The 14,860-nt window shown below is 36.9% G+C and overlaps 1 protein-coding gene across 1 annotated transcript in view; it reads right to left on the bottom strand.

Annotated features, from left to right (window-relative positions):
* GRM8 (glutamate metabotropic receptor 8) overlaps nucleotides 1-14,860 on the bottom strand; it is a 313,145-nt gene that overhangs the window by 57,978 nt on the left and 240,307 nt on the right. The window contains exon 7 of the mRNA XM_068996167.1: nucleotides 9,467-9,603. Coding sequence (XP_068852268.1) covers nucleotides 9,467-9,603 — 137 coding nt within the window. The remainder of the gene's footprint in view (nucleotides 1-9,466; nucleotides 9,604-14,860) is intronic.

Below are 14,860 nucleotides of genomic sequence, written 5' to 3'. Positions count from 1 at the left end.
TGCCTAAGTTTTCCATAACAGGGGGGTTCACTTCAATTCCTGAAGTTATCAGAAAGAACACTGCAATCCTCCTTCTTTGACCCAGTCATTTCAAGTGTATTTTATTGACATATTCAACACTAAATCTGTTTATTGCAAGCTGAAGTTACAATTAAATTAACAATGCATCCTTCATTCCCTGCCTTAAGATGTATTTACATCACCACTAAACTAGTGATACCATTTTGGGTATTTGGGAAATAATTAATTCCCTATCTTTAAATAATTTTAAAAAATAAAGTGTTTGGGGATTTATCAGGATGAAAAGTCCTGGATAAATATTAGATGGCTATGCTAAAGTAATTAAAATAATACTAGTGCAAGATGAAGAGAATTGCAGCAAAGCAAACAGAAAAAAATAATCATACAGTAATGTTCTGTTAACTGCTGGTTATTCTCTTTCATCATATAATAGCCATTGAAGACCTCTTTTGTTTTCCATTTAATGATTTTTAATTTAGTGGTAGACTTCCATTATGTACCACAAATGAACAATAATTAAAGAAATTTAATCATTTAATCTACAGGTTTTTTGCTTTTAAGGACTTTTAAACAAATTGCTTCAAGGTTCAAAGTTCCATTTTCAACTTACAAGACATATATAAGTTTCAGGGTGGGAGGCAAAGAAAAAGACGGAAGAGGCTGCGGAAGAAGCATGCTACCTTTCAGACTGGCACTTCATGAAACAATTCACTGCAGACTTGCTGAAACTGACTGCTATGCCCAGTATCTGTTTGTCTGTGCTAAAACTCACATTAGCTTGTACCAGGGGAGCAGCTAACCCTGCTATCAGGTCCCATATATGAAGGCAGAATTCTCTGGAAGTGCATATAAAAGTTCCTGAATTTGTATTGTTCTATCAGTGCACATTTTTTTACTGTGAAAGAGAAAAGAGTATTTTAAAACACAAGTGCTATGCTTGTCATTCCTTTCTGATTTATTGAAAAAATAGGAATACTCCTGGTCCTGTTAGCTATGGCTATTCAAAGAACAATTCATTTTAATCATAGCACTTTTACAAAGGATTAACACAAAAAGCTATAAAATATCTACCACCCATTCAAGAATCCTGTGACAAATTCACAGCCAAACATACAACTGCAGCTCCATAGTTCTTTTGAGAAACCTGACTTTCACTCACCCTGACAAGGTGAGAAAAAAATCACTATTCATCCTAACTCTCAAGCAGAGACTGTTTCACTGGCAATTTGCTATCATTCTAATAAAGAAAAAATGGTTATCAAATTTCAGGATATTTTCTCAGCATCTATCTTTTATCCATTTTCTTTTTTATTTGTTTGCTTTTCCCTAGAGAATCAGTCAAGAAGTCTATCTCATTGAGGGGGAAAAAGACTATTCAGACCAAAAAAGTAAAAAATTTCAGAAGGAAGACAAGTTGTCATTCTTCTTGTGTTCTTCTAAGGTCATTGGCTCTTGAATCCAGATTCTGTTTTGATTTTCAGTCATGTCTGAAATAGCATCTGTCTACTATGGGCACTTAAAATCATTTAATGCTTTTTTAACATCTGTATTCAGCCTATTTCCTCTCCATTACAAAGCTTTTTATATGAGTACAATCTATAACCTTTTGTCTTGGGTGACTTTATCATGTGTATCCCCTATTGCTGCTCTATGCCCAGAAATTAATTTTGTGCCTTTCTGTGCCTTTAAACTGAGCCTGAGAGGGGGAAGAGGAAAAAAAACTGAGCAAATTTTTCAAGCAGTTCAGCTACGGGCAACTGGAGCTACTTCCTTTTTGGTAGAACTTCCTTTCTGGGACTTGCGCTCCTTCAATTCACGCACTCGTGCTGCCAGGGCAGAAGTGGGAAAATTTCTTTTTTCCTGAACCTGGTGGGGGAAGGTTGGTTGTAACCTGCCTTCTATCAGAGGATATTTTTCCTCCAAATTTGTCCAAACCGGCACACCTTTCAAAATCATAAAATCTCAATTTTATTCCACATTTCTTGAATTTTTTGTCTTGTCTCTACTTTGCATCTGCTGTAGCCTACTGTTGACTTATCTCTTTAGTCTAGCACTGATCCTTAGCAGATACAATTTTCATATTGAACTATGACAATCCTGAGTCATACTACTTGACCAGTGCTAAGATCAGGACTAGCTTTGTGAAATCTAACTAGTATAAAACCATAATAGTCTCTTCTATTTTCAGCCTCGAATAGAATAAAGGAAGACAGCAGTATAATTTTGAGAAGAATAGAAGAACATAAAACATTTTTGCTTGTCTCACTGTGTTTTACTTTTAACCCAGCATCAACAATTTTCAGTCAGATAACATGGGTAGAGTGAAAGTTTGAACTCTACTGCCCTATTGCATGCAGGCAGAAGAACACCCTGCAGGCCATATGATTGTCATATTTTGTTTATAATCATATACAGCACTAAGTGCTTCTGTTGTGTATTTCACTGTATTGTGTTCTTTTGTTACAGACAGGCCTTAGGTTCAGCATTTTAAAAACATCTATCAATTATATAATAGCTACCACAGGAAAAAAAGAGGTTTTCTGACTTCTTTAATGAAATATCGTGGCCTACAGCAAAGCTTGAATCTTATTTAATGCAGTTACAGAAAACATCAGAAGTTTTTGGAGCCATTTTCTTTTACCATGTCACAAGAAAGGAAACTAATGCATTTTGAATCTGTAACTTCCAAAAACAATTGACTAATTTCAATGTTGATGGCTTCCTTCAGTATTAGGTACAAGACATGAGTCCTAGAAAAGAAGAGAAATCAAATACTGATTCAAATCTCTTTGTGATCTGGCTGCCTGCAGAGAAGCTCACTGTCAGCGTGAGGTTCCCAATTTTTACTAGTTCACCAATCACTGTGCTTAAGGCTGATGATGGTTATGGCTGTCTCTCTGATAGTTCATCACATCAGTGTAATTTTAATTTATGGTTTTCATAATAAATCAAGATCATTATGGAAAAATGGATGCCCCTGAGTCATTTATATCCTCAGTGCATACACTCTATAATTCTGAGACCTTATGCATCTTATTATTTCTAAGAGAATGGTAGAAATCTGTTATTATAAAATCTCTCTTTTCTTTTAACAGACCTCTTGTGCTCTGGTGAAAAAAAAAAACAAAAAAAACAAAACAAAAACAGAAACAAAACATACAAAAAACCCAAACCAAACAACAAAACAAATACAAGTGAATTCTGTCTTTAAAATTCACGGTTTTTGCTTGAAACACAGAATCATAGTAAGGCATGTATTGGAAGCAACCTGAAAGATCATCTGGTTCCAGCCCCTCTCCTGTGGGCAGGGACACCTTTCACCAGACCAGGTTGCTCACACCCCATCCAACCTGGCCTTGAACAGCTCCAAGGAAACATGCAGGGCTTTTATATGCTTTGGATTTCTTAAGGAGTAGTATCACATAAGTGGATACCCACTCGAGCATTTTAACGGCATCAGCTAAATGTGTGATTTTTGAAATCACCAATAATTGTGTCTGCCTGAAGACTCATCAATCAAAATCACTAACTTGGAAAAATATGGATTTGTATCTGCAAATTTTTTCATATTGGGATTTTTAAACACAAATTTTGGTAGACCAAAACAACATATAAGCTTGAAATGCAATCTGAGTGTGTTTCAAACTGTGTTTAAAATATGGGTCTTTTTAAAAAAGTCAAATATTAAAATTCTTTAATATTTAATCTTTTCTTTTTCCAACTGGTATTTAGCTTTAAAAATAGAGCATTTTTAATAGGAGAAAAAAAGATGTTCAGAAATGAACCAGAACAAACTGAATGGGTTTCTAAGGAGAGGAACTCAGAAACTTGTTATTAAAACTTTAGGACTGTGACTATTTCCGTCTACTGCCACTGACAAAAGCCACCAGTTGACATCTCAGTCGAACCCTTATAACAACACATGCGGTACAGAACACAGTTTCTAAAGGGGAATTCATTATTAATCATAAAAAGAAGTTGATTTCAAATCATAAGCACCAGGAAAAGCAAGCTTGTTTCTGACAACTTTCCTTGTACAGAGATTACATGGTTGAGAGCTCAAATTTGCTAAACCCACACATTTGTAGAGAACTTTTACATGTGACCTGGTATGCAAAATACTGTTGCAATATGAATAAAACATAACTTTTGCAGAAACAGCCACCTTTGCCTGGATTTTTATTCATTATAAAAAACAGAATGTTTTTTGGAAGAATGCATTTTAACAGTCAGACTTCCCTGAATATTGTTATCTTTTTCCACTGATAAAGAAAATAAAATTAAGAAAGTAAACAACAGAAAACACTGACAGTTAATGTATCATCAACAATCAGAAGTTCTAAGGCAATTATTTTTTCCTTTAAAATGATACGAAAAGTTTTAAAGGTCTGGTTGTTTCCAGTACATTAAGATCACTTAAAGTTAGGAAGCCTTGGAGAGTAAAAGGACTTTACTAAAAGAGGTGTAAATTTACATGGTCAGAATCATCAGACAATCAGGTTCTTTGAGACTATTGTTTGACATTTCTAAATATTTGCTTTCAGAGTTTCCTTGTGTCTGTCAAAGACTGAGATACATTATTCAAACTCAAGAATCATGAAAAATTTAAATTTGGAAGATCATTATTGTTTCTTAATTTAACTTCTCTACTGTATCAACATTGTCATGCATGTGTTTGTTTTGTAAGAATAACAAGAGTAGGACTGATCAGTAGTCATGAAGTGCCTGTATCTGGAAGCTATAGTTGTTTCAGAGGAAATCTAAAAGGTCAGTTGGCCTAAAGGAGAGCATTAAAGTTCCCAAAGTCTCCATGAAAAAAACAGCACCAGAGGGGTCTCTGCAGCTGGGGAAGCCTGCTGAGAAAGAGCCCCTCAGGGAGCGTCATACAGAGTCTTTATGCAGCCAGAGTCAGCACTTTCTGCCCAAAGGGAAAAAAATCCAGCACTGCAACAAGAAAGGAACAAGTCTGAGGCTTGACCACAAGGACCTTGCAGAGTCTGTGAAATTTTGAGGAGCCAGAGACATCAGGAGAGCAGTCATGAATCCTGAGGGTGGTGACCGGAGACAGACTAGGGCTGGCTGCCAGGTGTGAAGCCACAGCCCAGACAACTGACCTGCAGCCAAAACCTGATATAAACTAGCAAAGAGCATCCTAAGGAAGAGGAAAATGGAAAAGGAGGGGGAATGAGGAGATCAGAAGTAGAAAAGGGAAACATTTAGATTAAGTTATTTAGATGGAATATATGTTCTAATTTGTCATACATTAATTGTTCCAAGGGTTGAACTGTACTAAAAACCTGATGCTTTCATGATTTATTTTTCTGACACAGAAAATAAATGGATGAATAAAAACTATAAATGTTCTGAAGCACAATACCAGGTGTATAGACGAACACAATCGTAAATACATCATAGCTACAACGTTACCACACAATTTGAGGAAGAAATATCTGTAAAAACCAGTGTAGAAATATCTATAGAGGATATCTAGTTTACAAACATTCACTAAAAATCATAGTTACATGTGTCTTTATTAAAAGGAAACTGTAAGAGAAGGGATACAGAGGGAAAAAGTATTATATTTTAAAAGCATCTCCTTTAAAGAGCAGCAGGGTAAAAATTGGTCTGCCATCTTAATACTGCTTCACTTTCAATAAATATAGATGTTTTCACAGAAACTAATGAAAACATCCACTGTGTTCCCTATGATTCAGTGGCAATCAAAAGCACTATCTAATTTGCAATATGATGATCTGGAGTATTGACAATCATTCAAAAAGATTACTTGGCTTTAATATATTTTGTCTAGTAAGAGGAGGCAACAGCTTTACCACAGCAGACCATCATCTGTCATAACTGCCATCAACACCTGGCAAGAGTTTAGTGAATGTAGAAAGAGGGGGACAGAGCCCTGTGTGCCTGCGTGCACCCTGGTCCGTGTGAGCAGGGGTCTGCAGCAGAGCACGGGGCAGTGGGGCGAGAGCAGGACCCTAACACAAGGCTGGGAGCAGAAGCATCCCCTGCAGGGCACAGTGCCGGCCCATTCACACCTCCACATACTAGACAGAGCTTGCCTGAGAGTTTGAACAACCAGTTGGATCCAGCACGTGAGCTCATGGAGGTGAAAAAAGAGAGACAAACAACACTCTTAATACACCCTTAACTAACGAGAGTTAATGAGGGGCATTTTAGATAAATCCTTTCCTGTTAGGTTTGTGGTCAATGTGGTTACCATGGTGTGGTTTCAGTAATGTGAGTAGCCATCAATCCAGTCATATTTCAGAGTTCCCCCGAGTACATATACATGAGGCAGAAATAATGGAACTGAAAGCTACCAGCTTAATGAAAAAATTTAGCACTTTAGGGGGAAATAAAAAAAGGCAGATCAGAATGGAACTAAAATTGAAGCAAAGTTTTAGGTAGCTTTTAGATATTACTATGCAACAGATATGTTAGTACTAGCATTTGTGCAAAATGTATATATCAGTTTTGAGTTCATTTAATAAACACTAACTTTGCAGAAAAAATGTAACAATTATGAAAATCTGGAATGTATTCCATAATAGTTATGGTAAGGGTCTAACTGTGGTGTTTTCCAGAAATTAATGTTCAATATTAATCTTTAACTTGTTTAACCATTTTTTTCCTTTCATCCCTTTCAACAGACAGATAGCAGGTTAGTGAAGGGAAATAACACTGCCACACAATCTGCAACACACATCTTCTGTTGGTAGGATTTTTTTTCTATTTGGGCAGAAGAATTAAATAAATGAGTCCCTGACAAGTAGTTACAGATATTAAATGGTAGATATGCTAAAGTGGTTTAACAGCTGTGGCTGAAAATGGGGAGCTATCATATGTGTTATTGTGGATAGCACTGAGATAATTATTGCAAAATAGTCTGAACAGGAGAATAATTTGTAAATATTTTCCTACACTGTCTTTGTTAGTCTTCATTAGGAACATCTCACATGGAAAACCAGAGATATTTGAAACCTGCTTTTTCTGGTTTGACTGAATTCACTGCATAAACTCCCTTTGGTGGATCTAGTCATCAATTCACACTGTTGCCCATCTCATCAGCTTTTAGCAAAACAACATTGGTATTTCACATTTGCAGAAGTACCCAAATGGCTAACACAACTCAAGTAAGAGTAAATACTGTATAGCTAATAAGGAAAGAGATTAACTTAATTTTTCTTTTTCTCTCTTTACATAAAGACATCTTCTGCCAGAAAGAAGTGCCTTGGACCCAAAAAACTTTTCAAGTCAAAGCTTGATGCCTATCTTTCATATAAATACTACATAACATATCCTCTGAATTTTATTGGGATGGCGATTTTCCACCCAAATATAATTCCATGCCCAGGCAGAACTTAACTATCCCAAAACCTGCAAAAAACATTAAGACAGAAATTAGAAACACCATCTAAGGACGGGTAAATTGTGGCTTCTTATTCCTTCTGCTACGAAGTAATAAGGGACAGTACAAACCCTAGTTATTCATATAGAAAAACACCAAAGTCTCCCTCTATATTCAAGGAACATTTTTATTGCAGTAGTTCATCATCCCAATGTTTTAACTAAATCAGAAGTGGTTAGAATCCAAACTTGTCTTTTATTAAATACATTTCCATCATCCTATATTGTTTGGAATACATGGGCAATTTACATGTCCCTATCATTTTGTCTGACACCTTTTATTCAAGGAAGAATTATTATTTCCCTGCCTAACTTAATAATCACTCTGAGGAATAACAGATATGAAATGATTCAAAAATATCATCTGAAGGAGCAGATAATTACACAACCCATCTGACTTGAAAATATAAAGAATTTGGTTCGGGCTATTGTGCTATCTGTTACTGACTTCTCAAGAACAGAGAAGATAGCACAAGAAGAAAGAAGGCACAAGAAGAAAGGAAGAGCTTTATTTTGCCAACTGACAGAGAATAAATAATCAGTCTTTTTATGTGTTTAAATTAATTTAATATTCAAATGAGTATTCTTCAATATCAGTATTGTAATCAAATTGGTAGAATCATAGAATCATTTAGTTTGAAAAGACATTTAAGATCACTGAGTCTAACCATTAGTCTAACATGGCCAAGTCTACCACTAATCCATGTCCCTAAAGGCCACATCTACATATCTTTTAAATACCCCCAGGGATGGTGACCACTTCCCTGGGCAACCTATTCCAATGCTTGTTCACACTTTTAGTGAAGAAATTTTTCCTGTTGTCTGATCTAAACCTCCCCTGGTGCAACTTCAGGTAATTTCCCCTGTCCCATCACATCTTTCTTTCAAGTAGTTGTAGAGAGCAGTAAGTTCTCCCCTGAGGCTCCTTTTCTACCCAACAGAATAACCAACCCCAGATCCCTCAGCCACTCCTCACAAGAACTGTACTCCAGACCCTTCACCAGCTTCGTTGCCCTTTTCTGGACATGCCCCAGCACTTCAAAATCTTGTAGTATTCAAGGAGAACCTTACTGCTCGCTACAACTACCTGAAAGAATGTTGTAGACAGGTAGACATCAGTCTTTTCTCACAGGTAACAAGTGATAGAACAGGAGGAAATGGTCTCAAGTTGTGCCAGGGCAGGTTTAGATTTTATAATAGGAAAAAAATTCTTCCACTGAAAGGACAGTCAAGCAATGGAATAGGCTGCCCAGGGAAGTGATGGAATCACCACCTCTGAAGGTATTTAAAAGACTTGTAGAGGTGGCCTTAGGGACATAGTTTAGTGGTGGTCCTGGCAGATTAATGGTTGGACTCACTGACTTTAGAGGTTTATGCCAACCTTAAAGATTCTATGATTCTATCAGCTGCAGCCTCTCCAGTGCCAAATACAGAGAGACAATCACTACCCTCGTCCTTCTGGCCTCACTATTTCTGATACAGACAAGATGCCATTGGCCTCCTTGGCCACCTGGGCAAGTGCTGGCTCCTAATCATCTGAGTGTCAACCAACATTCCCAGGACCTTTTCCACTGGGCAGTTTTCCAGCCACTTTGCCCCCAGCCTGTAGCACTGCCTGGGATTGTTGTTACCCAAGTGCAGGACTCATCACTTCAACTTGTTGAACCTCATGCAATTGCCCTTGGCAATCACTCCAGCCTGTCCAAAGCCCTCTGCAGAGCTTTCCTACTCTCCAGCAGATCCACACTCCTGCTCAGCTTGGGTCTCGTCTACAAACTGACCAAGGGTGCACTTGATCACTTTGCCAAGTTAATTAATAAAGACATTAAATAGGCCTGGCCCCACTACTGAACCCTGGGGAACACCACTTGTGACCAGCTGCCAGCGGGATGTAACTCCATTCACTGTCATCTCTGGATGGCTTGGCCATCCAGCCAGTTTTTTACCCGGTGAACAGTGTGCCCATCCAAGCCATGGGTAGCCAGTTTCAGCAGGAGAATACTGAGGGAAACAGTGTACTTACATTTAGATGAAGCTGATTACTCCACTGACCAATTACTTTGTATTCTGTACTCTTGTTGGTGATTTGATACTGAAAAATATCATAGCGTCCTGGAGCATCTCCATTTTCATTGAAGACCACAGGTGTTCCAGCACTCCCTGAAAAAAATATTGAAAGCAATAAGTACCTTTAAAGCAATTAAAAAATATATATTACAGAAAAAATACCAATTAGAGATTGAACAGGTTCTTCATAGTGCAAGTCTAGTATGATAATAAATTCAAAAACCTCCCAAAGACAAAATGTATTCCATTATCATCATCACAAAATCTACCCTATCTATGCTTCTATGAAAATAATTTTAAAATATAATCCTTTGCAGTCTTTTTCTCTGGCTTTTTGGTTGTTTGGTTGGGGGTGTTTTGTGTGTGTATTATAGAACATTAGGAAATTCTAGGATAAAACAGAAGTGAAGAAATTTCTTTTGAAATTAAGAAAGACATAATTTCACTTTAGGATGCATATACTTGGTAGTACGCGAAAAATAGCAATCTTGTAATGAACTACATTAAAAATTTCCCTGTTAAGTACAAAAATATTATTAATATCATCAACTTAGGAACCAATACTCATAAAAGACCTTGCGATGCAAATGTTTAAATTGTGTCACAGTTAATATGCTAAGTTTCTAGCACTGACCACCTGTGCAAAAGTATTTTATCAAAATAAATTAGAGGCATCAGCTGTGCTTGTTGCACTCTCCTGTATACATGACACTGCCTGACAGAAAAGGCCATTGCTGAAGCTGTCAAAAGTTATAAATCGACACTCTGTTCTTACTTCAATCAACAAAATGCTCAAAGATTGAAAACTACACATCTACCTTGGCAACCAGACCATCCAAATTAGAACACATTTTTATGAATTCCCTCAAGGTGACATCAAGGACCTGCACTCCTACAGAGACTTTTCAAAACTACACCCTTTCCCCAAATTTTTGTATGTAGGTGAGTCATATTTAGAGTTGAGGTCCATTGAAGAAAAATTCACGTATGCTAATGTCCTATTTCAGTGACTGGAGATGAAATTTATCTTTACTGGGGGAAAAAGACAAACCACCACAAAATGCCCCTATAATGTTTTCATGTTTCTCCATGTAAATATCCAAGAAAATAGTTCACAGAAAATTCCTACACTATAACACATCACCTAGAGGCACTAAGTCCACTGTGAGTGGTTTCCAGAGAATGGGAAAAAAAAAAAAAAGCTTGAAATTCTGGATACATATAAAGCAGAAGTAAGCTAGTAGAAGTGGGAACAGTCTACACACTCCAGGATTTCAGCATAAATTCTTCTTGTATGGCTGTTTGTCTCTCTCCCATAAAGTATTTTGTTCTCATTTTGTATAACAGCTTTCGTATAAAACTGATATCCAGTGAAATAAACAGTGTTTTGAGAGTGACAAGTGGCACATTAAATACTGTGCCAATTTCACAGTTCTGCCAGAAAAATTCTGGCTGCAAAAATTGGACGTGAGCAACCATGGAAGAAGAGTATCAAAAATTATGTGTGGTAAAGACTTAAGACCCCATGAAGATAGAAAAGACTCAACAAAAATTTTTGAAAGCTCTTCATGCTTTGCTCCCAGCTCTTTTTGACAGAATGAAGGGCAAGAAAAATCCCAGTCTACAATTTTTCAAGCAATGAAATTATTCTTCACTGCTCACATAGCAGGTTGATGCAATAAATTTTTTCCACCCAATAAACACATACTCAGCCGTTCTTGGTGTATAGTTATGGAGGTAACCTTCAAAACATTACTCTAGAGTAACAATAGAATTCATCTTTCCACTCAGCAGCATTTGAAGACCTCATGGAAAAACTGTCATTTTTATGAACGGATAGGAAATGTCCTTTGTATCCCTTTAGACCAATGAGAACTTAAAACATTATTATGCTCACCAATATGAGTGTGAGCCTATGATATATAGCTGGCTTTAGAAATATCATCTTGTACTGGTTTTGGTTGGGATAAAGTTAATTTTCCTCATAGTAGGTTATATGGGTCTCTGATTTGGATTTGTGCTGAAACCTGTTAATAACACAGGGATGTTTTAGTTCTTGCTGAGGAGCACTTACATAGAGTTGAGTTGTTTTCTGCTTTTCATCCCACTGCACCACTGGGGAGGCTGGGGGTGCACAACGAGATAGGGGCTTGTGGACACAACCACGACAGCTGACCCCAACTGACCCAAGGGATATTCTCTAGCACATATCATGTTCAGCATATAAAACTGGGGAAGAAGAAGGAAGAAGGGACATTTGCAGAGATGGCATTAAGTCACTCTTATGTGTGATGGATCCCTGCTTTCCTGGGGATGATTGAACACCTGCCTGCCCATAGGATGTGGTGAATGAAGTCCTTATTTTGCTTTGCTTGTGTGTGCAGCTTTTGCTTCACCTATTAAACTGTCTTTATCTCAACCCATCTGTTTTCTCACTTTTACCCTTCCAGGTCTCTCCCCAGTCCAGCTGGTGGGGGAGGGAGCGAGTCTGTGTGAGGCTCAGCTGCAGGTGGGGTTAAACCACAACACATGTACAAAGAGACGGACTAGTCCAGACCAGAACCATCTTTTTTGTGTTCTCCGCTAGAGCAAACAGCATCTCATGCTGTGCACCACAGTCAATTGGGACATAGCAACTTGCTAAATTCAGCAGCCTCTCCAACTGAGTCCAACAAGATCTTTCTCATATGGCAAAAGTCAAACAATCCTTGTCAAGTTAATAAAATCAGGCTTGCTAAAAGCTGGAATAAGTCACTGAAGATTTAGACTCTCTAACACTGGGAAAAACCACTATCCCTTTGTTAAATAGCAGACTGCAGAAAGTACAGTAAGAGTCACAGTGCCTGCTGTAAAGTATATTTGGTTGTATTTTATCAACGATGCCATAACTTGTATATTCTGTTAACAAGGAGACTGTTATTTTAATCCATGTCTTATATCTTAAGACATATTCCATTGTGGAATACATATATATATATTTCACATATTCCATTGTGGAATGAAACATTTAATGAACTCTAACTAGGAGGCATTCATGACTGGATTGTGCTAATAAACCATTAGCTGCATAACCAGGAAAGAAAGGTTAAAGGCATTTGAAGAAAACTTGTGGATTATACCAGTGGTTCCCCAAATAATGAATGCAAGATGGTAGCAGGAGCCTTCAAAGCGTAAGGCCAGAATAAAAGTGTAGGATAAACTAGATGCCTCAAGGCTATAAACAAACCACCAAGATTTAATTAGTATTCTTAGAAAATGTTAATCTCATCTGAAGAAAAATATGCCATGGTTAATGATCTGGATGAACAGTTCATCTGAGAATGGACAGTCCTCAAATTGAAAAGGTTTTCTAAGAAAATATACTGTGTTGGATAGTCCATCAAAGTACATACTTCTGTGGAAAAACTGATTAACACTGTATAGCAATCAGATAATTAAACCACGTGGAGAAGCACTGTAGCTGACCATAATAACTAATTGCATGTGTGGAGGCAAACCTGGATTCAGTATATAGCACTCTAACAGATGCCATGGAAGTATACAAGTGCCTTGTTTTCTGACAACCAGATATGCAGAACTGAACATTCTTGATATCTGGTACTGCCACATACACTGTATCGTTACCATGGCAGGGAATGGCATCATAGTTCAAGATAGAGAGTGTTTAAATCCTCCTCTTATTGATCATTGAGGTCTGCCTGATAAATTTAACACACTGTGGAGAGAAAGCAACACAGAATACAACAATGACCTGAGGTAGTGAGCCAGAACTACATAAACTCCAGCTTAGATTAAAAAATATTTTGGGAAACCACAACAAATAGTGTTTGGATAGGTATTTATATTAGAGAATGAACTTGGCTAGCTTCATTTGGGAACCACTTTCATTGGAAAACATCATAGGGAAAATGTTACTTTTGCTTAGGATAAATGTTCCTATAATGCTAGTGTAGACCACCATAGAGAATAGAAAGAAGGATACTTTTTTTAAAACAATTTCACTCATATAAATTTTAGAAATATTTTTAAAGCAATCATTTAATATAATAGCTAAAAAGAAGTGATGAAACTATATCTTTGAGCCTTTTCACATTTTATCCTATATGTGGTTATGTTGCCATGTGTAATTTTAACTCATGAATGACTCAGGTAATTGTATTCAATCTGTCACCATTTTAACTAAATTTTTAATTTACTCTGGATGTTTAAAACAGAAGTACCTGGTAGAATTTCCAGACTACATAATAAGCTTGGCTAACTATGGACAATCATGTGTGAGCTTTCACCTTCTTCATCTCTCCTTTGTGACAATCTTTTTCAGTTTGGTTTGGCTTGGGTTGGAGTTTTTTTAATATAAAGACATAGTTACTAACTTATTTTGAGATCTGCTTCTGAAGTATCTCTTTGCTGAGCAAAGGACATATTTACATTTTTTAGGTATAAAATAATACTCTGGTACTGAAAGAAATTCTCCCTCCTCCTTCCCACTTTGCAGCAATTGGCATTAAACAACTCTGGGTGTTAAACTAGCACCTCAGCTAGACATTTCAGAATGTGTCTGTGACCTCAGCTGTTTATGAGCCTTTCAAAATGCAGGTTAAACTAGCCAGAAAAGTTATTTAGAGAAGGAAAAAATGGTAAAATGTATGAGGTTTTTAAATTGGATTCAAGGATGCAATGGATCCTTTTGACTTTTCAATGCCTTACACAGATATCAAGGAGGACCAAGATAAGCAACCATTGTAGTACAGGTCCTTTGTGCACTGGACTTGAAAATTCACATTCTTCTGAAGAAATCTTTAAATATATACCTTGATATTCTTGAGATGCTAGTGAGCAACTACCTAATCCTTCATGTGCCTACTTTGTCAAGTTACATTTCACATGATTCTAAAACATCCCTGCTTGTACTGCAGACTGTAATATTATATCCCTGTGAGGTTACAGTATGCACTTGGCCAATGCCTTCCAGTGAAATTCTCTTTACTTTTCAGGAAGTGGAAAAGAAGTGGATTGACTTGTGAACTTCATGTACAGTACTGGCCAAGTGCATATAAAAGTGATTAATATATAAAAGTTCTTAAATTAAAAACAGTGCTGAGCCTTATTTAAAAAAAATAATTCTTTTAAATTAAATCAGCACACTTGGATTCTTCTTATATGAAAATATTAAAAAAAGAAATTCTATATTATGAGGCCCTGCTACTTCAGTACCTTGACAAAAGGGTAGAAACGTGGCTGTGCTGATAAGTATCACAACTGCTATTTACAGAATATTCCAACTCTGGTGGAGCTGCTTTCATTATAAAGCTTGATATCAGATACAAATCTTTTATTTCTGAAATTAGAT

This window comes from Aphelocoma coerulescens, chromosome 1A, assembly GCF_041296385.1.
Source record: "Aphelocoma coerulescens isolate FSJ_1873_10779 chromosome 1A, UR_Acoe_1.0, whole genome shotgun sequence".
Classification (NCBI taxonomy): domain Eukaryota; kingdom Metazoa; phylum Chordata; class Aves; order Passeriformes; family Corvidae; genus Aphelocoma; species Aphelocoma coerulescens.
Note: the sequence above shows the minus strand (reverse complement) of the source record. Positions and strands in the feature narration are given on the sequence as shown.